A 25,742-nucleotide genomic window follows, 5' to 3' on the forward strand; every position below is an offset into this window, starting at 1 on the left:
AAAATACGAAGAGAGAAAATCCTTTTCATTATCACCCAGTTTTATTTTTCTTCATTTCACCGCTAAATTATACGCCTATAAAAAATGCACTTGTATAAATATATATATATATATTTTTATTGATATTCTGTTAAATAAAGGACTTAATACATGATCGTTGATGACCTCATAAATTAGTTATCTTCTTCGGACAATTAGTACTTGATTATGTATATAACTTTTTGTAATCCTAAAAATATGAAGAGAGAATATTCTTTTCATAAAAGCTCAGTTTGATTTATGTTTATTTCACGGCTAAATTTGACTGAAAAATTGCACATTTATAAAAAAAAACATAAGTAATATTTTTTTAAATTTGGAACTCAAAATATTGTATAATCTTTATGAAATAAAATAACTTTGTTTTAACCACTTTTATTGTAAAAGTATCTGCGAAAACCATTCAAGAAAATCAAAATATAATCATCGATGAATGTTATCATAAGTTTTTTTTTGTTTTTGTAAAGTTTACAATTAATTCTATAACTTTTAACTATCCTAAAACACGACAAGAGAAAATCCTCTATATATTATTTCCATCAAGTTTATATTATATTCTTGAATAAATTTAATGTTTCAAGTTTTGGGATATCTGTCTGTCAGAATTTAAATTCGTCTTGTAGATTGTTAAGGAGAAGAATTGTATTAAAGTTACCATAATTCAATTAAAATATACCAAGAATTTAAGTACTTACAGGGTAATTTATTTAAACCTTAAATCAACTGTCTTCCGTACTGGATTACTTTTAATTACAGGGTGAATCAGACGATTCAAAATACCTTTAAAAATTTAAATGCAAAAAGTAATCATAACTGAAATAAAAACAAAAAAAACATTTGTTTAGGTTCTTTGGGTGACCCAAATTTTCTTCATACGTAAGGTATCTAGATAGTTATCAATGATATATGAAGGTAGAGTCGACGGTTTGACTTTGGGAAGTAGACAACAGATATGTGTTTGTGATGTGTTGATATATTTTTCACATTTACCTTCCCTGTCCTTACTATCCTACCCGCAGACAAAGCTTTACGGGTATACCATCGTTTAGTATGTTTGTGAAGGCACACCTTCAAATACGACATTAATGATTCCTGATTTATACTTGTAAATGTATAGGATAACTATTTATGTGTTTGATATATATATAAATATATATATATATATATATATATATATATATATATATATATATATATGTATATATATATATATATATATATATATATATATATATATATATATATATATATATATATATATATATATATATATATATATATATATATATATATATATATATATATATATATATATATATATATATATATATATATATATATATATATATATATATATATATATATATTTATATATATATATATATATTTATAAATATATATATATATATATATATATATATATATATATATATATATATATATATATATATATATATATATATATATATATATATATATATATATATATATATATATATATATATAATATATATATATATATATATATATATATATATATATATATATATATATATATATATATATATATATATTTACACACAACACTGCTTGTATTCTATGAAGTGTCTTTTCCAGCACTAAGTACGAGTTTAGGTTTGAAGAAGAAATATGAAATTCTCCTACAAATTCAATGCCTTTTAACTTTATTTTTTTCATGAAAAGATCGTTGATCTTGTAGTTGATACACGGTGGGGGGCAATTAAAGATTTTTCCGACATTCAGAATCCATAAAACATAAATAATCTTCCTTCATTTTTTCAAAAGTTTAAAGCTTTCTAATATATGTCACCCTTAAGTCTAGAGCCGGATGCACCTGTACCCTTCGAGTTCCTCCCTGTCGGGAGACTTGATCATCTCTAACGTATAATGGATTGGAACCCCTGTATGTCGATTCAAGTTACATATACGTTTAGAAATGCGCTATGTAGGTACGTAATAGACATGTTCCGGTTGACTATGGGCTGTTTCTAAAGATAAACTTTACCCAACCCATTTCATCCCAACTCCCGCATCGAATATCATATTTATTTTTAATCCACTTAGTTAAATGGAACACTAAAGTATACAGGAATAAAATGCAATATTCAATAAATAACTGATAATCATAGAAAAAAAAAACTTGAATGGTTTCACATATCGTAGTCATACAGGAGAAAGTGACCAAGTGCATTAAAAAAAAACTTGATCATTGACTATTTGATATCTTACTAGCTTAATATTGCCCTGAAAAAATCCCTAAGGATTTTAAAGTTGGAAGTATAATATATTGACTTGTTAAAAATGCTTAGCTGCATTGATGTTTATTTTGTTGCCAAGCAAAAGTGACTTAAATGGCCCTTCTAAACATTTAACGTTTTGTTAGTTGGTAACTTTCTCCTGTACGACTACCATATACTTAGTGGCACATTTTTAAAGTTTTTAAAATAAAACTTGTACTTTTTCAAACACTTTTATTTGGATCGTTTTTCCTATAGGGGACATTCATTCAAACCCTTATCGGCACCCCAATGGTGCATAAAACACTGCATCATATAAACACAGTGTTATCTTGATCGTTAATACATGAGGGGAAGGTGATCAGCCCTCCGCTTTAGGTAACAATCCAAGGTTATTTATTGAAAAAATCTTAGGTTGAAAAATACTTATATTTATTTGAACCCACTGGGAATCGAACCCGGGACCTCCAGAACGGTAGATGAGCGTGCTGACCATTACACTACGGAGGCGGACATAAAAAAGTGGTTGAAAAAGTTCTAGTTTTTATTTTAAAAGAAAAAAAATTATTAATGATGCTGTTGATTAAAATCAGTTGTATTATTTATTTTTAATTACAACAAATAAATTTCTCACTTTAAAGTTATAATTTGTATACCATTATCGGACAAGTATGATGCAATTACAAATCGCTAAAAATTACATAATGCTGTGCAAAAAAACGGATAAAAGCGAAGTCCCGTTTTAACCGTGATAGTCTAAAAGTTGGATTAGGTGTACAACAAGAAAACCAGGATCAGCCGTCCGCCATCTGCAGTGGACCATTCACAGTGACGAAGAGCTCGACTAGCTGCTCTTCAGCATGACTATCACTCAGGCAGGCGTCCTGTCCAGCATCTTAGCAATCCTACAGCTCAAGAAGACAGGCGTAAAGGTAGGCGTAATAATACGTCGGCTCTTTTACCTCCCCTTAAATTGCCTACTCGAGACCGATAGACGACATTTTTATTTTACCATTAAAATATTATCCATCATTATCATTATCGCGTCATTATCCAAGTCTTTACAAGCGCTTTTGACATAGTATTTTACAAAAATAACACTGTACAAGTTATCCTAAATTTTATATAGTAAAATAACACTTACAAAGTTTATTTCCAAGTTTGTTTTATTTGAAAAAAAAATGATGTTGCCGAACAACCACGATGATTGAAGTGTTTCCTAATTAACACCATTATCCATGAGAAGAAGAATAATGTAGAAAAGTACGAAGAAAAAGCATGTTGCAGAACAACTATGATTATCAAAGTGTTTCCTAATTACAACAATATCCATGGGCAACAAGAACAAGGGTGAGAAGTAGAAAGAAAAAGCGTGTCGCAGAACAACTATGATTATCGAAGTGTTTCCTAATAAACACCATTATCCATTGGCAAGAAGAAGAGATGTTGAGAAGTATAAAGAAAAAGCATGTAGCATGTCGATAATGTTTATTGATTAACATGGGCAAGAAGAAGAATAGTGAAAAGTACAAAGGAAAAAGCTGAATAATTTAATTAATGCCAAAATACGATAGTAAACATAATACTCGAAACATGACTCTTACTTTATTAACAACTTTATAATTAAGAAATTTGTTGAAATCACGTGCGATATTCAATTAATTATCGAAACATTATGCACCGATGGATAACTAACGGGTTGAAGTAAAGTGCAAGGATTCCTGTAACTGCAGTTGTTCCCATTATGCAAACAATTTCCCATTCAATTTTGAACTCTCAAGCAATTTGCAAATCTGTTTGAACTTCGGAACTGCATACTAGATAATACTTGGGTTATGGAGATTAATGATGAAACGCAAAATATAACAAACTAGCCAGGAATTATTAAAGTTATCTAAGTATTTTTCGACATCTCATCAAAGATGAAGAAGAATATGGAAGTCTGGGCATTTACGGGGCTGACAACCGTCATAGGCTGGTTTAAGTAATAATATGAAAATAATTCCTTTAATTGGAGATAATCCAGATTTTGTGAACAAGTATTTGGACACACTCAAAATGTTGTAAAGTTATCTTAAATATCTTAAATCTTAAATCTTACATTATCTTAAATCTCTAATCTTAAATTTCTTATCTTTTATCTTAAATTTAATGTTAAATGTCTATTTAAATGGGAGCTTGAAAGATAATTATATATTTACATATCTAAAAATCAAAAAACAAGTTTTACTTTATTTTTAGCTACTCCAAGTAAAAGTTGCTTGTTGCTTGGAAGACTTCTTTCCTTTTTTCTTAAATTTCATTTATTTGTTAAATATATACGTGTATATATAAACATGTTTTATTTATAAATTCATATACTTACGTAATAAGTATTATATGATTTATAATTGTTTTGCTGAGACCCATCAAGCCACCCAAATTGTCTTGTCGGTGGAGTTTTTTTATATACTTTTCTACTAACAACATTTTGAATGTGTCCAAATACTTATTCACAAATCTGGATAATCTCCACTTTGCTGCTATTTATTACATTTTTTCATCTCTACAAAGATAAAAAAGGTAAGAATAAATCTGGGTATTTACAAAGCTAACAACCTGTCACAGGATTGCCAAGTGATCACTTTATACACGTGCAACATTCATCAATTTTAACCCCATGATTGACAACCACACTACTCAAAATTTAGAACACCTAGATATATTGATCAATCTCATGACAACAAAACATATGAGTTTTTTACTTCTTCTTCTTCTTCTTCTTCCAACCTTTATCCACACCCCAATGGTACATAATAAATCATATAAAAGCAGTGTTATCTTGATCGGTAACACGTGAACGAAAGGTGATCAGCCCTCCGATTCAGATACCAGTCCAGGGTAATATTGAATAAATACATATTAATTATTTTTTACTACTTTTAAATTTGTCTATTATTTTAAATCAATAAGACATCTCACCAATGTATATTACCGTTCTATAAATATTCAAAACTAAACGAAAAATACATTTTCATTGATAGATATATTGCGTTATGCCTTTTTCATTTAAAAACATGAATACCGCTTAAAGTGGTGCAGACACGTATTCCAGAAATTAATCGAAGATTCTCGGTTCGATCTAAATGACGTCTATTAAGGGCATAAATCAAAATACTACCCCCCACGTACGAGCTAGCACCGAGTACATAACTACCCCTTGAAACGTGACCGAAATTCGTGACAATTATTCAGGGGGTTGACGAACCCTTTATTTGAACGACTCGTGATGGTGCCCTTAAACCGCTTTCGATATTTTTGACGGGGAATTTCATGATTATTCATCAAACCCATCGACTTTCTCGCTTTATTTTAAAACGATATGTCAGTTCAGTTCAGTGTTGAAAATCTGGGTTTGAAACTAGCCAACTAACTTTTTAAAACAACATTTTAAGTGTGTCCAAATACTTGTTAACAAATCTGGATCATCTCCAATTATAGTCCAAAATATTTTTAATTATGGAAATTTTTATTTGGACCTATAAAATTTTTATGTAATCTAAAAAATGATATCTATCAAACGTCTGCCGCCAGTATCTGTTTCATTAATCTGTTTGTATATTGCAGGTGTCTTGCTCACAAATGTCAAATATGATTGACGTACGACGCCATTAGCAAAAAATATAATATCTTCGTATAGGGTAGTTAATTTTGTGCCACCTGTATAATACTAATTTTGAGATTATTAACGGAAACACCACGTGCCGTTGTATTTTATCTGCCTACCCTGTGGGGAAACGGCGCGATAGCTAGTTAGCTAGCAAATTTACATAAAAAAATATCCTGTAATGGAGATAATCCAGATTTTGTAAACGAGTATTTGGACACACTCAAAATGTAGTTTTATTTCATTACACACGCCTAGTTTTAAAAACTACAGATGTTTTCATCTAACGGTTGAATGAAATAAAACTCATATAACTTTTTTGACATCTCATCAAAGATGAAGAAGAATATGGAAGATAATGAGATAATCCAGATTTTGTGAACAAGTATTTGTACACACTCAAAATGTTATATTATATAAATGTTTAATTTTATAAAAAAAATAATCAGCGCACATCTTATTATTTTTTTATTCACAGATAGAGCACTGTATTATTTTTTCCAATACAGTGTCTCAAGTAATGCACAACGATGTATAAAAAAAGTATTTGAGAAAGTGAGAAAAACGGTAGTTTTATTTTTAAAATCAAGTAAGTTTATACTTAAATAGCACATAGATGTATCGTGTAAAAATTGTATTGATCCCATGCTGTTTGAGGGGGATCTGTATTCCAGGAATTTGCCAATTTGGGTCTAAACCTCGTATAAAATGCAACGAAAATAGTATTTTGCATTGTTAACAAGTGCAGCAATAACTTGGCGAATCAGGCCACGAATGCAGCGAGATAATACGGAACACCTCACACGAGTATGTGAGGATACAGTTATCCATAACTCACAAGAATTCTATCCAGTCCGCCCCATTCCGATAGGATATTTGCGAATATTCATAACGATAAAATTTTATGAGAAAAACGCAATAATTTTTCATGACTATTAAATGTTATTTTTTAACTATTTTTTTTATTCATAATAACTTAAAATAATATTGTAGATGCACCTCTCCAAAAAAAGTTTAAGGCTAACAAAAAAAGTTTCACTGAAGATTTATTTACAACATTTTGAGTTGGTCCAAATACTTGTACAGATATCTGGATTATCTGAAATTAAAGGAGTTATTTTTCATTTTATTTATAAAAATCATAAAAATAATATGATAAATATGTCCGAATCTTGGATTATAATCACATACATGAGAAACGCCAGAAAATGAGATTTCAAAAAATAGTATGAAAAATAACTCTTTTAATTGGAGTTAATCCAGGTTTATGAACAAGTATTAGGACACACTCAAAATTTTATTAAAACCAAGTCCTACCAAAATTAATTTTTATATCGAGCCTGCGATATGTGATATGTAATGCTTAGTGAAAAAGACATCAATAATGTATCTTTTAATACTTTTAAGAGGAAAATATTGTTGTTGTCTATTTGACTAATTAATAAATAAAATTCCTATTATTTGATAAAAACATGTAATGTAAGCTTATTATATAGTTATACTTTTATGTACATGACAGTATATTTATTTTTTTTATTTTTAGATTACTTACGTGAAAACCTCTAATGGGAATGTTATTTTCTAATTTTTATTATATTATGTTATTTTTTTTAAATATTCTGTTGGTTTTCCAATTGAAAAATAAATATATATACCTTGCGGTATTTGTTCAACTCTTATCTTTCGGTTTAAAGAATGCCTTTAATTCTTTCTCTCAAATCAGGTTCATGATTCATTCTTTCACCAATTCGCTTGGGTCCTTCTCCCGAACATCTCGAGTCACAAGCTCTGACAAATAAGGAACAATCCAACTAGAGTGGGAAGAATTAGCCGCATTAATCAGACACGATTTCCCGAGCAGAATGGCCATCGCCGATTTGTACGTGTCGCTCGGGCATCTGTTCAAACAGCAACCGCCCTACCGAGATGGCGTGGAATCTGGCACGCAATTAAAGGTTATACTTTAATTATTTTTCTTCAAACCCATATCCACATCCGATAGCGAATAGGGCACTACGTTATATAAAAGCAGTGTTATCTTAATCATTATTACTTTACGAAGGAAAAAGTGATCAGCCCTCCGCTCCAGGTGCTCCAGTCCAGGGTAATATTGAAAATATATTAGAGTGAAAAATCACTTATATTTGTTTGACTCCGCTATGAATCGAACCGGGACCTCCAGTACGGTAGCCGAACGTGCTGACCATTACACTACGGTGGCGGATAAATACCGTAAATTATCGTAGTGAAAATTCAGAGGAAAATTATATACTGTTTTAAAGTTGCCAAAAACAACCAAAGACGTTCGGCCTAAGAACTGGTCCAATAATATTAATTATATAAGCGTGAGTTGAAAATTGTGTTTTCAAGGAGTTTGAAAAAAAAGAATTTCTGCCTAGGTAAGATACAGTTTAGACACATTGTTACTTTTGTAGAGAATTGAGTTCAAAATGTTGTAAAGAATTGTCCCGTGTCTGTCTGCTGTGCTGGTCGGGGTTGTGGGCGTCTGTGTACCGGCCAACGTCGAGTCGGAATCGGATCTAGCTGACTAATTGAACTAAACACTAATCCCTTTCACTGCCTACACTGGGGTACTTCTAGAAAATTTGGTGATGGGCTTACAATCTTGTATTTATTTAGATTGGCAGTGACAGGTTTATTGAAAGCTTTAAGATGTAAATTCACAATAAAATCGGGATACAGTTTCATATTGTTTCATATTTTCAATAAATTTCACAACTTAGTTAAAAAAAATTGCTTCGCAAGAGCAGATCTGTCAGGAAGTCTAGATGCTTCTGTGTCAGATCTGGGCATGCGGTGGGACAGCTTTCATAATGTAGAGAATTGAGCTGTTCTCAGAAACCACAGTCGGATTGAGAAAATCCTCAAATTTATTTAATCCCTCTGACCGAAGGACGAAGGTGAATGCCTGGCGGTAATCCTGCGGAGCGCCGAGGTGTTCGCACGATGTAATTTCGCAATACGGCGATTCCCGCGAATTAATATTCGAAATTCCTTGCGGAAAAAAGCCATTGTTCCCTGGGCCGGGCCCCGGCAGGTGGCCGTAATGGAGGGATGCCTGGGAGATTAAGTCCTGGGTGATAATGTAAATTCCTAGCGGTCGCCTTCTTCTCTCTCCTCCATCGGGACTATTATTGGTAAATTCTTGACGCTCCTATGGCGGGCGTGACGCGACGCCACTCTGCTAGGCGGGAGGGAACACATTCAGGCCCGGGTAAATAATATATAAGTTCAAAAAAAAATACTATTAGTCCATAAACCATTATTTCATAAAATGTACAATATTATAACACGTGTTCCGATCGATTATGATTTCATAAACAGTAATATTACATAAACCACTATTTCTTAAAATCTATTACGACACGTACCTACATATCGTAGTCGTACAGGAGAAAGTGACCAACTAACAAAACGTAAAATGATCAGGAGGACCATTTAAGTCACTTTTGCTTGGCAAGAAAATAAATATCAATGCAGTTTGTCATTTTTAACAAGTCAATATATTATACTTCCAAGTTCAAAATCCTTTGGGATTTTTTTCAGGGCAATATTAAGCTAGTAAGATATCAAAAAGTCAATGATAACGTTTTTGTAAAAAAAATGTATGTACTTGGTCACTTTCTTCTGTATGACTACGATATTTCAATTTTACTTAATAAATATCACTTTTCCATAAACCATTATTTCTTGAAATCTATTATGGAACGTTTTCCGATCTATTATGACACGTGTTGTGTTTTTTACACAATAAATACCACTATGTCAAAACATCTATTATGTTCCGATTTTACCTAAAAGATACCAGTATCTCAAAATCAATTATGATATGTAATCCTTTACTTTCAACATCATTATCAATAACCGAATAAAGAATGTTGCACATATGTAAAGTGATCATTTACTCTGCCTATGAAAGGTCATAAGCCTCATGTAACCTTAAAAATAAATTGCTAAAAATATATTAAATAATTTATATATGACAAAACATAAAATACCCGTCTTAAAATTATAGTTGTCTGTATTATTCTATAACAAATTTAAATTTAGCTCATAAAAAGGGAAAGGAAAAATAAAATATACATTTTTGAATGTGAATTAACTTGAAATACTGGTTTTAAGAAGGGATTTGTATTTTTTTATGAACTTTATGTTTCGGTTCTGAAAGTGTTAAGTAATTCTAAGTATTGAGATGTACACCACACAATACAGATCTTTATATGAAGAGTTATTCGATATATTATTTGGAATACATGGACATTTTCTCTCTTATGAAGGGACTTATTCAATTAAAATTCATGACAATTTTTCAGCTTAGAATAAATAAAATAACCGAATGAAAAAAATATGTTTTATATTTTTTTCATTTAAATTGCAAACTAGATATATTTTTTTGGAAAAAATATCAATTTAACTAATACAACAATTATTGTAATAAAATATGTGCTAATTTGATGATATGAATACGTACTCTTCCTAATGTCAGTTATGAGTGAATTTTCCAAAACGAAAAATAGACTTGGCCCTGAAAAATAAGAATATTTTTTGACTCATAAATGCAATGTCATTACTCGTACTATTAAAACAAACAACAGATTCATGACACTTGTACCTATTTAAAAAATAAATTAATATTTATATTCGAAATATCTTCGAGTCCGATTTGAATCGATGAATTTCTGAAATCAGAATGTGATATTTTTTTTTCATTAAAATGTCAGCAAAAGAACTTCACTGTCATCAAAATCCTCTTCTTAATATCTCAATTATCTTTTTGTTTTGACTGACATCGAGTAATATTATTATTTGACTTAGACGTCATTGATGGACATTTCTTTCTGAACTGACTTTATATGAAAAAAAATGGAAAAAAAACTCCTATTTTTTCCTTAATATTACTTTTTTCGTCTTCAAGCTAGTATAAATACATGTCAATCTTTATTTATTTATTTCAAACCATGAGGTTAAGTGTGAAGACCGTAAGGATCATATGTAAAAAAAGTTTAACAAAATTAAATTTAAAGCGATTTTTATTAATTTTCATCAAACTTTTGCCTCTATTTAAAAGCTTCCGCTGAGTTGAAATATATTAATTAATGAACAAGTTGTTTTTAAATGTAAATAATACAAAACAATAATAGATATTTATTACAAGAGTTTTATATTTATTTATTTAATTCATAAATTTTACTTGAATAATAAAACTTTTTTATGATATATATGATGATATAATAATAATGAATACATTATTTAAAGAAATAGCACCAAATAAAATTTAAATTAAAAGATATCATAAAAAACTTAATAACGGAAAGAATTTTTCTTTTTCTTTTACAACTGTTCTTGATAATAATGTTGAATGTACCCAAATACGTTTGACGAATAAAAAACGGTATTTACCGAGTAGAAAATTAATTAAAAATCAAAAGATGTCATTTCAAAATCACAGATGGATCCATTGATGTAAAGATTTTGTATTAAACATGAAAACAAAAAAGACTTCCTTTAGAAAGCTAAGAAAAACGACTTATTTGATCATTTATATTCAAATTATAAAAATAACATAATAATTTTTTATTCAAAATTAAAAGATCGTTACAAAATGACTGCTGTATCAATAAATTAAAAGATTTTTTTCTCTTACATACAAATAAAAAGGACTCGATTCCTTTCTTAAAAGAAAGCTGAGAAAAACAACATATTCGATCATTTAAATACAAATTATTCGAAAAAATATATCCAGATTATAAAACAATGCAATAAGTACGTTAGGATTAAAACACGTAACTCGAAGAATTCCTTCCTTATCTAAATGCCACAAACTTACCCTAGTTTAAAGTTAGGTAACACCGGGAGAAGTGAGTAGGTCTCTCGTCAAATTCTCACAGTGTTGAGAGGGGTTGTGTTAAATCTTAGGGGATTTTTACTTTTGTCATTAAAACTTTGTGCGATAGACAACCCTTATCTTGGAAGTTAAGGGTAAGGCGAGTGACGAAAGCATTCCTCGAGAGAAACACAAATGGATTTATATACATACAATAAGTGTATAAGATGTTACACCTTTTGTATTTTATTTAAAAAAAAACAGACTTTGTTCGCTGGGCGTAGATTTGAATAACACTATCCTTATCATGTATCGTTAATTTGTGTAATACCACTTTAAAAAGTAAACGATGAATGATAAGAAGGCTATGATATTACCAAACCACAAGTTAACAATGTTTTTAATATACAAAAAACAAATTAGAATAATTTATCGCCTTTGCGTTCGCATTTCGTCGATGTTCTTAAGACCGTGACGTAATACTCGTAATTTTCCCTCACCTCACATTTAAACCCAACCCACCCCTAAATTATAAATTATTATTTAAAATTATCGAAAGCAAGTATGTGAAATCTTGATATTATGAGAATAAATTTATAACGTTTGATTATCAATGATAAATGATACCAAAACACGATATATCAATTTTATAAGTTTTAAAATAATAAAAAAATCTTTAAATTAAAACAGGTAGTAAACAAACAAAAAATGCTTTTCTTAGTCTTTTTGCTTGTATAACATTCAAGATTATTAGGTATATGTCAACTCATTTCAGAACATATTTTAGTTTAAGTTTTGATGTACTAAATTTTGAAAGTAGTGTTTATGTTTGTTGTTTTTTAATACTAATGTATTGAAAAGAACATGCAGTATTTTTTTGCAGAACAATAAACTCACAGAAAGTAAGTTTATATCGAAAAGAATAAATAGAATATAAATTAAAATAGCAAAAAATATCATAAATCTGAGCTTCATGAGACTTTATTTTAAAAACTTAATGATTTATGGTCAGTCTTTAAAGAACAATGTTTAACCCTCCATATCTTTTCGTTATTCCAATAAAAAAAACATCTTCTCCTTCTTCTTCTCATTGTAGGCCTTGCGGCCTGATTTTAAGAGGGATTTGCCTTCTGCGACGTTAATTCCCAGCTATCTACCCATCTCTATGGTGGTCTGCCCGGGAGTCGTCTACCATGGGGTTAGCCGTTCAGTGCGATGTGGGGGAGTCTGGATGGTTCCATTCCCCTCACATGCGACTACTATTGTCTCCTTCGTTGCCTTCCCCACCTAATTACATCTTCGATCTCGCATATTTCCCTGATCCTAGCATTTCTTATTCTATCTCGCCTGTTATGCTTCTCAGAGTCTTCGTTTTTGACACTCTACGCGCATTTTTTGTGGCAGTAGTGTCTGCTGTACTTTCGATTCCAAACTTCATGATGGGTCGGACAAAAGTTTTGTAGATCTTGATTTTTCTGCCGATCTTCATCTCAACGTTTTTCCATATAGCATTTTTCAGGCATCCTGAGATGGCTGCAGCTTTGTTCAACTGCCCCATCACTTCGCATCGCAGATCCGTTTGACCACACAGGTGCACACCCAGGTATTTAAACTTTTCCACCTGCCCTACCAAGACGCCATCCACAGTCACGCTACATCCCACTGGGATCCGAGAGAACACCATGCTCTTAGTCTTTGTAGCGGATATAGCCATATTGAATTTTTGACTAGCAAGGTGGAATGCGTGTAAGAGTAGTTGCAGGTCCCCTTCAGACTAAGATAAAAAATATACAGATAAAAAAAACAACTTTAATATATTTGTGTAAAATAAATAACAGCCATATTATAATTTAAAAAATATCTACTTTCTAATCTTTCACCTCGAACCCGAAATGTTGCCCAAATACAATTTTTTTAAAATTGAATATCCTGAAAAAGTATTCAGTTGAAGCATCTACACAAGCACGTATGTTAATAAAATTCTTTGTAAGTATAACTAAATGCAGACACGGGCAATTCTAAGGCACGATGAGAAAAATGGGAAAAGTCACGGATCAGATTTTCATGACGTACCCATGCGCCGAAACATTTTATTAAAAGTTTTATTGAAAAATAAATTGGGAAATCAAAACAAACCAAACATCAGATAAACATTATGTATCGTTGATTCCCCTAAATTAACCGTTTACCCATTTTTGGTTTCATTTGTATTTATTTATATTTTCTATTTCATACATATTTTTTTATTTTTTGACATCTCATCAAAGATGAAGAAGAATATGGAAGTCTGGGCATTCACGAGGCTGACGACCGTCATAGGCTGGTTTAAGTGATCACTTTACACACGTGTAACATTCACCAATTCTACCCATTATTAACAACTACGCTACTCAAATATTTGAAAGTTCTTTATATATGAACCAATTTTGAAACATTAATCTTGAATCACTAGAACTTTACTAGGGACATCTATTGGTGACATGAAAAGAAGCTTTTCATCTCACCAATAGATATATTCTTCTTATGTTTGATGAGATGTCAAAAAAAATGAAAATAACTCCTGTTATTGAAGATAATCCAGATTTTGTGAACAAGTATTTGGACACATTAAAAATGCTGTAAATATTTTTAATTACCTTTCATAACAAACAAAGATTTAATTATTGCATTAATTGACTTTTGTATGAAAACATATTTTTTATTAAATAATTTGTTTTTTAAAAAGAACTTAACTTTACCTATTGCTAAAAAGAAAAGTTTAAGACTTAAGCATTTTCAAATAAGTTATTATTAGTATTATAAAGAAGTTAAAATACTAATAAAATATCTTCAGGTGACCAATATTTATTAAGAATTGTCTATTTGAGAAAAAAAGGCTAAATTTTAAATTATTTGTAAGCAATGTACTGAAGAAATTCAATTCCAAATTTGGTTAATTAATCTGACTCTATATGTCAGATAACACAAGTGTGAGTGTAACATGAAGAAATAAATTGATTGAAGTAATGCGACAGTTATCCTAAAATAAATATAAAATTAATTATATTACGAACGAATGCATCGGCGCACAGTTCTTTCAGGAAAATGTTGAGTGTTTTAGCTAGCGGAAGTCATAATACCGTGTCATAGCTTCATTTCTAGAGAACTCTCGGAGCGTGTTACGGTCTAGATTTTATAAGCCAAATGTAAAGAAAACACGTTCTTCCAGTTTGGTTATTCCTTTTTTTCCACAACTGTAAGAATAAGACACCATTTCCTTTCCGTTACTTTGCAGCATCATCCCATTAAAAAAGGATACCTTTTCTGGAAAGATAACTCCATTTTGTCACGATCCCGAGTATTCACTAATAAACCTTAACACTACGCTCTTGTGGCAGCATTATTATTTCGGAAAAAATACGAATGGTTCGTGATGAAAACTATTTACTTATGCATTTATATACTAACGTACGTTTTCATACTTTTAAATACTATACAATTTATATTTGAAGAACTAACTTTGTGATTTTCTACATCATAATTAAAATTTAACTTTGTTTTAAAATCACTATAAATATTTTATTAAAACATAATTATAATGTCGTTTGGTTTTGAAACTAACCGCTTCTTTATAAAGACTGATTAATAGTATTAATCGATGATTTTCAAACAAAGTTACATTTTAATAATTTAATATTATACATTAACGTCTAAAATACAAAATTGACTATAATAAAGATTGAATTGTTAATATTCCACAAAATTTTGAGAATGTTCAATTCCCTGTTCATAAATCAGGGTTTCTGCAGTAAAGAGTTATTTATATTGACATCTTAACAGAGATGAAGATTGTTGAGACGTCAATATTAACAGTTGGAAAATCGTCGTCGAATGTAACAAAATTGAGAAAAATGTATAATAATAAAATAAAATAAAAACCCTTATTCGCACCAAATGGTGCATAAGGCACTGCTTCATATAAACGCAGTGTTATCGTGATCGTTTACACATGAAGGAAAGGTGATCAGGGTAATATTAAATAAATATTACAGTGAAAAAATCAGTTTTATTTATTTTACCCCCCCTAGGAATCGAACCCAGGACCTCCAGAACGGTAGGCGAGCGTGCTGACCATTACACTACGGAGGCGGACAAAAATGAAAAAAAAGTGTAAATGCAAAAAAATTATAAATATTCTGAGAAAAATGTAAAAAAAAAACAGACAAAATATACCAAACATGCAGCGTAATTCAAACGATGAATGCGGTTAAATAATGATTGAAAAACGGAGGATGCAATGTATTTTTGTATTAAATGAGTTCAGGGTAGAAAAAATAAACGACATATCCGGGAAAACGATTATTCGACGAACGATAGAAAGAGGCTTCACTGTACGTATGTACGTATCATATGTTTGAATTTGATTTCAAAATAAAGGATTTACTTTTATTGCCAGCAAACTGGGGAAATACAATTTTCCGGAACTCATTCGATGCGTTTCACTTCCGGTGTGACGAAGCGGAAGTTCGGTACCACCGGATGCGGACCAAACTAATTAACACCACCAACTATTACTACCAATCTGGGCGGTGGAAATATCGAGCACTGGAAATATATGGTACGTTCATATAACAGAATCGGGATTGCATGTTTTATCACTCTAATTAAGTTTACATTGTGAATATTTTAGTAATTTAACTATACAATGGATCTCTGGGAGGGTTTTTTGTTGAAAATTAAATTGATTTATTGCAGAAAATTCTTCTTTCGTTTTTTCATGATTATTTTTTTGTGTATTTTTAAAATATCATCTTTGTTAATGCTTATTTTAAATCTAACTAGTGCGCCGCTTTTCCGCATTGAAGAATAATTCTCTTTAATTTTTTCAGTATTATTTTTTTGTGTATTTTTAAAATGCTAATGTAAATGCTTATTTAAAATCGTACTACTACGCCGCTTCTCCGCAGGGATAAACAATGAGAATTAAATGCCACACCTCTGTCTTAGCAAACGTTCTTTGCCTCTTCTACATTCATGCATCGCCTCATACAAACCCGCCGATTAATTCAACTCCTGACCTGATCACTTTCAAGTTTCTGAAATACTCGATCATGCAAAGTTAACATCTGTCTTCTTCTGCGTACATAACTAACCACATTCGCCACATAAATTTTATATTAAATTACTACTCTTTCTTCACTCATTCGATTGACATGCCCAAACTATCTCAATACACCTTAATTAATTTTAGTGATAATTCATATCTAAGCCTTGTTTTTTTTTTCATTACATCATGATTTAAACATTATTATCATACAACGTTTTGCCACAAATTCGTCTGAGAGAACGCATTACGACTGCATTCAGTCATATATATATATATATATTTATATTTATATATATATTATATATAAATATATATATATATATATAAATATATATATATTATATATAAATATATATATATATATATATATATATATATATATATATATATATATATATATATATATATATATATATATATATATATATATATATATATATATATATATATATATATATATATATATATATATATATATATATATATATATATATATATATATATATATATATATATATATATATATATATATATATATATATATATATATATATATATATATATATATATATATATATATATATATATATATATATATATATATATATATATATATAAATATATATATATATATATATATATATATATATATATATTCGTGGATGCAGATGCGGGGTTCGTGGATGCAGATGCGCAATACAATGTAACTATACAAGTTGTGTACATACTAGCCTCTCTGCATCAACTCCACTCCCACCTACCCGTGGTGAACCCTGTTAAACCTAGCAACCCAGGAAGAGATTGCGGTAACCAACCCCTTTGGAAGCCTGGGTAGGTGAGCAGACGGGAGACGGGGGTCTGGGGGGCTCGCATCAGTACTGAACTGGCGAGGAGCTCCCTGGATGGTCCCGGTGCAGGCCGTGTACCTAAGGATGGTGGCTGCCAGGAAACTGGACAGCCGGCATCCACAGCCCGAGTTAGCTGGGCTACTGCACTGATGGAGGGCAGCAGTACCCATCAGAACTGGAAGCGAGCGGAGGCAATGGATGCCAGAACGGTTGCCCAACAGATTACTCCAGGCGCAGCTGCAACAGCCTCAACGACTGGAGTACTGCGGTGCAGAAGGCAACGGGAAACCACTGCACTACTTTCCCAAGACAACCCAATGAAAGCAAGCAAACAAATAGGAAGGCCGTCGAGCGATCCGGTTGACACCCGGCGCCTCTGGGGGTCCGGGCCCCAAGGTGGGAAATCGGTGACCGGGCACATCGGTGTGACGCACCAGGCACCATGTGGGAAATGTGCGACTGGTGAAGCTAATTCCAATACAAGAATATCCGTGCGTAATACACACAGAGTTGGCACCTGGAATGTCAGAGGATTACGCCTGCCAGGAAAGACGGATATTCTAGAAAAAGAAATGACCAACCATAACATACACATATTAGGAGTCTCAGAAACACATTGGACCGAAAATGGACACTTAACAACAGCAAACGGTAATACAATATACTTCTCAGGCAATGCAAATGCAACATTTAGTGGGGTAGCGGTAATTTTAACATCTCAGTTAAGTAAGTCTGTCATAGGATATAACCCCATTAATGACAGAATGATCCACATCAAACTGAACACTCAACCCTGCAAAATGAATATTGTACAAGTGTATGCACCGACTGCCGATGCTCCAGATGAAGTTATTGATCTTTTCTATTCTGCTCTCAAAGAAACGCTGGCTCAAATACCCAATAAAGAAATAACAATGGTTATTGGTGATCTCAATGCAAAAGTTGGATCAAACAGTTACCTCGAAGGTGCAGTTGGCCATTATGGAATTGGCACCCAAAATGATAGAGGTGAACGTTTGATCCAATTTGCTATTGAAGAAAAAATGACAATCATGAATACTTGGTTTAAACAGCACATCAGACGCCTATACACATGGATATCACCGGGTGATAGATGTCGCAACCAGATTGATTACATCATGATAAATAGCCGCTGGAGGTCATCGGTAAGTAATGTTAAAACTTATCCTGGTGCAGATTGCGGCTCTGATCATAATCTGCTGATTGCACAAATCAGAGCCAAGTTCAAAATTATAAAAAGGGATAAGTTTAAAACTTTAAACCTCAATGAGCCAGCAATTAAATGTTTTGGCACAGATATCAGGAAACAAGACGCTGATTTCAACGTAAACTCCTCAGAAAATGTCGAACAGCGTTGGAACAGTCTCAAAGAGAAAATTGTCAAGACTGCAATGAAATATCAGGAGCCGAGAAATGAAAAGAGGAAATCTTGGATATCAGACCCCACATGGGATATGATATCAAAGCGAAAAGCGATGAGAGTAAAAGGAACCTCATCTGCAGAAGCGAAACAAGAATACTCTAGGCTCAATAAAGATATACAAAGACATTGCCGACGAGACAAAAATAAACAAATTTCGGATATCTGTGCTGAGATAGAAGATAAAGCGAATAGCGTCACTACAAAGGATCTTTTCCAAAAGGTTAAACTCTTAACCCGTGCCTTCAAACCTCAGACATGGGCAATAGAGGACCAAAATGGAAGCGTTCTGACGGACATTGGCAGCGTCTTGGAGAGATGGCGAGGTTACTGCTCCGGACTATATGCCGAGACCTCAACAGCAGGAAGTCCTTCCTTTGAGAATCAAACCATGGAACCCGACATTTTGGAAGAAGAGATTCGAAATGCACTGAAAAAACTAAAATGCAACAAGTCCCCCGGCACTGACTGCATACAGGCCGAGCTTCTAAAAGAACTAGGGGATAAGGGCATAAAAACAGTGCTGGATCTCTGCAACCTCATATGGAGAACGGGAACATGGCCTCAGGAATGGGCTGAATCTGTTTTCATTCCTCTTCACAAAAAAGGCTCATCCAAAAAGTGTGAAAACTATAGGACAATAGCACTTATCTCTCACACCAGCAAGATAATGCTATATGTTCTAAAAGCACGATTACACAGTTACATTGGATGGCAAATACCAAAGGAACAAGCTGGTTTTGTGAAAGGAAGAGGAACAAGAGAGCAGATCCTCAACATCCGCCAAGTGATCGAAAAAAGCCGAGAGTTCCTGACGCCAACAGTTTTATGCTTTATGGATTACAAAAAAGCTTTCGACTGCGTGAAGTGGGAACATCTGTGGAAAGTACTCATGGAGATGGGAGTCCCATCCCATTTGATAAAACTCATCCATGGACTTTATGCCCAAAGTAAGGCAATCGTAAGAATCAATGGCATAAACACTGCAAGCTTCCCCACTGAGAAAGGTGTAAGACAGGGATGCATACTCTCCCCTGACCTGTTTAACATCTATGGGGAATACATCATGCGCAGGGCTCTCTACGAATGGAATGGAGGAGTGTCCATTGGTGGCGTAAAGCTGTCCAATATACGATATGCGGACGACACAACACTTCTGGCCAAAGACCCAAAAGAGATGGTAGATCTCCTTAAACGAGTAGAGATTGAGAGCAAGGCACTGGGACTAGAGATTAACCAAAGCAAGACCAAGATCATGATCATAGATCGATCTAAGAAGTTTGGTGATCTCGGGAACTCACTGGAAGGTTTAGAGATAATAAACGAGTTCCAGTTCCTTGGATCTCAAATCAGCAATGAAGGAACTTGTGAAGGAGAGATTAGACGTCGTATCGCCATCGCCAAAAGTGCCATGTCTAAGCTAGACAAAATTTGGAAAGACCGGGGTGTGAGTAACAACACCAAGATGAAGCTTGTCAGGAGCTTGGTCCACTCCATTTTTCTCTATGCTGCTGAAACATGGACTATAAAAGCAGCAGAAAGGAGAAAAATTGATGCCTTCGAAATGTGGTGTTGGAGGCGCATGCTCCGAATTCCATGGACAGCTAGACGCACCAATGAGTCCATTCGCCAGGAACTACGCTTGGATGGCTTGTCTCTGGCCAATATCTGTACCCGACGGATTCTCCAGTTCTTTGGACACGTTGCGCGTGGCAACGAGGATAGCCTGGAACGCCTAGTTGTGATCGGTAGCCTGGAGGGAAAGAGAGGGAGAGGAAGATCCCCCACACGATGGACCGATCAAATTAAGGCAGCAGCAGAGGCACCTCAGTGGTTGGAGCGCTACGTGCAGCGCAGTCAAGGGATAACTGGAGAAGAGTCATTGCTTCTGCAAGGGTCACAACCCTCAGCAATGAGGATTAAGACGGAGAAGAATATATATATATATATATATATATATATATATATATATATATATATATATATATATATATATATATATATATATATATATATATATATATATATATATATATATATATATATATATATATATATATATATATATATATATATATATATATATATATATATATATATATATATATATATATATATATATATATATATATATATATATATATATATATATATATATATATATATATATATATATATATATATATATATATATATATATATATATATATATATATATATATATATATATATATATATATATAAATATATATATATATATATATATATATATATATATATATATATACATATATATATATATATTTATATTTATATATATATATATATATATATATATATATATATATATATATATATATATGTATGTATATATATATATATATATATATATATATATATATATATATATATATATATATATATATATATATATATATATATATATATATATATATATATATATATATATATATATATATATATATATATATATATATATATATATATATATATATATATATATATATATATATATATATTATTGTAGCCTTATGCGGGATAGTGTTAATGTAAAAGTTACATTATTTTTACCCTATGCAAAATAAACATTAAAAAACATTTCGGGAGTCCAATTTTTTAAATATGTTTACATTATTTGTTGTACATACACAAAGAGGATATGGCGCATTTTTACCTTTAACGGCGCTCAGCTTGTTGCCCACCATCTGCTTTGCCACGAAGGCCGCCATTCTGACTGTCCCTTTCTAGCTTGCCGGATGTGACGTAACCAAGTGGCGCTGTATCTCACTTCCGGCAGTCGTCAGCAGTTGTGACGCGACTTCCGGTCCACGCGTTACCAGGTGATCTGAAAACGTAAATTACATTTTAACAAGATAAATAATTGCCGGAAAACGGATCATGCTCACAAAAACATAACACCCGGTCTTGTTTTAAACAAAAATTTACAAATAAAACCCAAAGCGCAAAATTAATACGATATTTTTCACGGATTTTAAAAAAAAAGCAAATTAATGTACTTAAAAATATGAAATAAAATGTGCATTTTGCCTCACAACGAAAACAACAAACAATTAATTAAAATATTTTAATATTCAGTTATATATTTTTTTAAAATTATTTCTAAACAAAAAGATAGATAATATTAAGAAAACGCAATTTTATTCGTTTTTGTAAAACTTATAATAAAAACTTTTGTTTTCTTCTAGCATATCAACACGGAGTCAATCCTTAAAAAATTACTTTATTTACATTTGTCCACCTCCGTAGTGTAATGGTCAGCACGCTCGGCTACCGTTCTGGAGGTCCCGGGTTCGATTCCCAAGGGGGGTAAAATAAATATAAGTGATTTTTTCACTGTCATATTTATTCAATATTACCCTGGACTGGTACCTGAAGCGAAGGGGTGATCACCTTTCCTTCATGTGTAAACGATCAAGATAACACTGCGTTTATACGACGCAGTGCCCTATACACCATTGGGGTGCGGATAAGGGTTTTATGATTTTATTATATATTTCGAAACTTCCAATGTCAAACACGAGATCTCCGTATAGATATAAAAAATAATAATTAAAGGTAAAGACCAGTATTTTAAGTTCATATGTAAAAAACACCTTGTTTCCATTAAAAAACGGTGTTTATTTTGATAAACACATGTAAGTTGTTTTTATAAATGTAAATATCTGTAAAATATGTGTAAAAGTCTTGTACAGTTTTTTTTTTTAATATTGATACAAATCTAATAATTAAAAACGAAATATAAATTAATAAATATAAGAAGATAGTTATATATAGTTGTTGGAAATTTCATGAAGATGTGTTTTGTATATGAATTTCAAACGTGTAATTATATTTTGATGTTTTTAAGCATATATTGATAAACGCGTAAGATCAAAGGTGTTTTTAATAATGCATTTATTTAACTTTAAAATATTACAATTATATTCATTTAACGAATCATTTCCTAAATAATAAAATAAAAATATTAACGTTATTTATCTAACATGCGACATCTCTTGAAGTCCAGTCTTATTACTTTGAAAAGGGATGTTATCATTTTTACCCTGCGTAGCCAATATCAGAACCATATCAGGAAAATCGTACGCTCTCGGCTAAGCTTTTATGATGCGTAAATAACACTCGGCGTAGAAGCCATGCTATAAAATAAATGTACCGGAGGCTGAATTTTTTTGTTTTATTGTATTTTATTTTTTTATTTTATTTTATTGAATAAATATTATTTGGCAGTCACCTAGTAAATGGATGTTTCTGCCAGTGTCTTATTGCTAAGATTTTATTTCAATATTATTTTTTAAATATAAAAGTAAAATGTATTTTTTTTATGTGGATATGCAAACAATATTATTTTCCCTTTTTGAAATTGTATTATCCATGAAATATGAAAATAACTAAAACAATAAATTTGAACACAATCGACTTTTTACACTGAAAATTAACTTACCCAGCCACGCGTTGGTGTGGCTCAGTCTAGTCAAACGGAAAAAAGGGAGCACTTAACTCAAAATGTCAAATTTTATAATGCTTGTGAAAAAAAAAACCCAAAACGAAATGTTAAAAAAAAACAGATTCAATTCCGTTAATCATATTTTATTTAAAATAAAATATAACCGACGTTAGTCCAAAACATAATCATTATTATTTTTCTTTACTTACTTTAAACATTTTTCAAAGCAAAACAAACCTTTAACCTTTAAAAAAATAAATTAATAACTTTTATTGTATATGAAATACAAAATTATTATGTAATACAAATAATAACCAAGAACGTATTAACGAAAACACATCATATCAAAAAAACTCATCACAATTTTGCTAAAGTTGATGTTGATATAATAAAAAGCTATAAAAATTAATTGAGAAGCTAAAACCCATAATTACTTAGATTAAATCACTTTAAAATAGAACTAGTATATCCAAACATTTAAAGTTATCCTAAGTTGAATATATCGCTCACTCCTTTCAAGAACGTTATAAATCAAAAAACTTGATTTTTCAGGAGAACGTTTTTAAAGTTTAAAAATATAATGTATTAAAAATAAATATCAAGTCACTTATTGTACTTTTAACTGTGTTACAGATCTTTTTAGGTAAAACCTGAAGGTTTTTTCTCCATTTGAAAAATATTAAGTTTATTTAAAAAAATATTCAAAAAAATATTCAATACCTTTTCGTCAAAATGCAAAAACAACATTTCTGCCCTGTAGCGGGTAAATATTAAGTTAAAAATATGGCGCTTTTGCTGGGATATAGAACATGTTCTAGGCATTTCGAAAACATGCACAACTGAAAATTGACGATTTTTGATTTATGACATTCTTGAAAGGAGTGAGCGATATGGAAAAAACATTTTTTTTTGGGGAATATATTTATATTCATTTCTTAAATGTTTTTTGCAGTTTGTGGCACATTTTATAAAACTTAATAAAATAAAACAAATAATTATAACTAACTACTATAACCTAATTATGAGTATTTCAATGTTTTAGAATTAGTACATAAACCCTGAGGATGACAAGGTTCTTGTCGAAACCGGTTGAAAAAATGTACCAATAAAAAGTAGTTATCACAAAGTTGTTTTATTCTATGATATTTATATTCAGTTTATATTTAGACCTTAAGATGGAAGCATAGCTTCCGAAACTAGTCATTATAATAAAATAAGCTCAAGTGACAGAAAACAGGGTGTTTTTTATTTACAATTTCATCATGTCTTACCACAAAGTGAATTCCGAAACAATAAACAAAACACATTGTAATGGTTAAAAAATTTAATTGAAATTCTTAAATGATTTTAATTTAAATTTATTTTTTTTTAAATTTTATACACTTAGCTTTGATTTAATGTAAAAAAATATCGTTTACATATATTTAAACTATAATTATTAAAAATTCGTACAATTTATCACATAGTATAAATACGCATAAATGTAGTATTAATTATAAGAAACAGATGCTCCTGAACCAGTAAACAAACAAAATAATGACAAGTCGTAAATAAAACATAAACCGAATAATTCTAGACGGTCATGCCAACTTAATAATATTTTAATATCAAAAATGGTAAAAATATTGGTTCCACCAGGAATGTTATCACGGGCTGGCGCCGGAGCGTCGCGACGCCCGGCCTGGCGCCGATGCGATGCTGTGTGCTATTATTACAATTCCCCCTCCCATATAGCCCCACCAAATTCACCCGAATAACCACCCCTTAGTACAAAGTGTTCATTGTTGGCCTTTGTTCTAAGGAGAATTGGTGTCAGTTGTTAATTTTATTTTAAAATTTGCTTTGATAGAGAATTAATCATAAATTCGAATAAAATCAGCGAAAATATTTAAAATAAATTGTCTCATATCGTTAACTCCTTTTAACGACGTCATATAATATTTAAAAAAACTTGATTTTTCAAGCGATCGTTTTTAAGAGAGGAAGTAATTATTAACCCACTTATTGAACTTTTTACTGTGCAACAGATCTTCTTAGGAAAAGCCTGAGAGTTTTTTATCCATTTGAAAAATATTTAGTATATTGAAAAAAAA

General features: G+C 31.1%; 1 protein-coding gene across 4 annotated transcripts in view; it reads right to left on the reverse strand.

Annotated features, from left to right (window-relative positions):
• Nucleotides 1–25,742, reverse strand: part of cpx (synaptic transmission protein complexin) — a 561,632-nt gene that overhangs the window by 205,676 nt on the left and 330,214 nt on the right. For all 4 annotated transcript variants that reach the window (XM_088258682.1, XM_088258679.1, XM_088258681.1 and 1 more), the window contains one exon: nucleotides 21,859–22,029. In XM_088258682.1, coding sequence (XP_088114808.1) covers nucleotides 21,859–21,913 — 55 coding nt within the window. In that variant the 5' untranslated portion in view covers nucleotides 21,914–22,029. The remainder of the gene's footprint in view (nucleotides 1–21,858; nucleotides 22,030–25,742) is intronic.

The sequence above is a fragment of the Brachycentrus maculatus genome, unplaced genomic scaffold (assembly GCF_059751285.1).
Source record: "Brachycentrus maculatus isolate JH-2025_06_01 unplaced genomic scaffold, ASM5975128v1 h1tg000102l, whole genome shotgun sequence".
In the NCBI taxonomy this organism is placed as follows: Eukaryota; Metazoa; Arthropoda; class Insecta; order Trichoptera; family Brachycentridae; genus Brachycentrus; species Brachycentrus maculatus.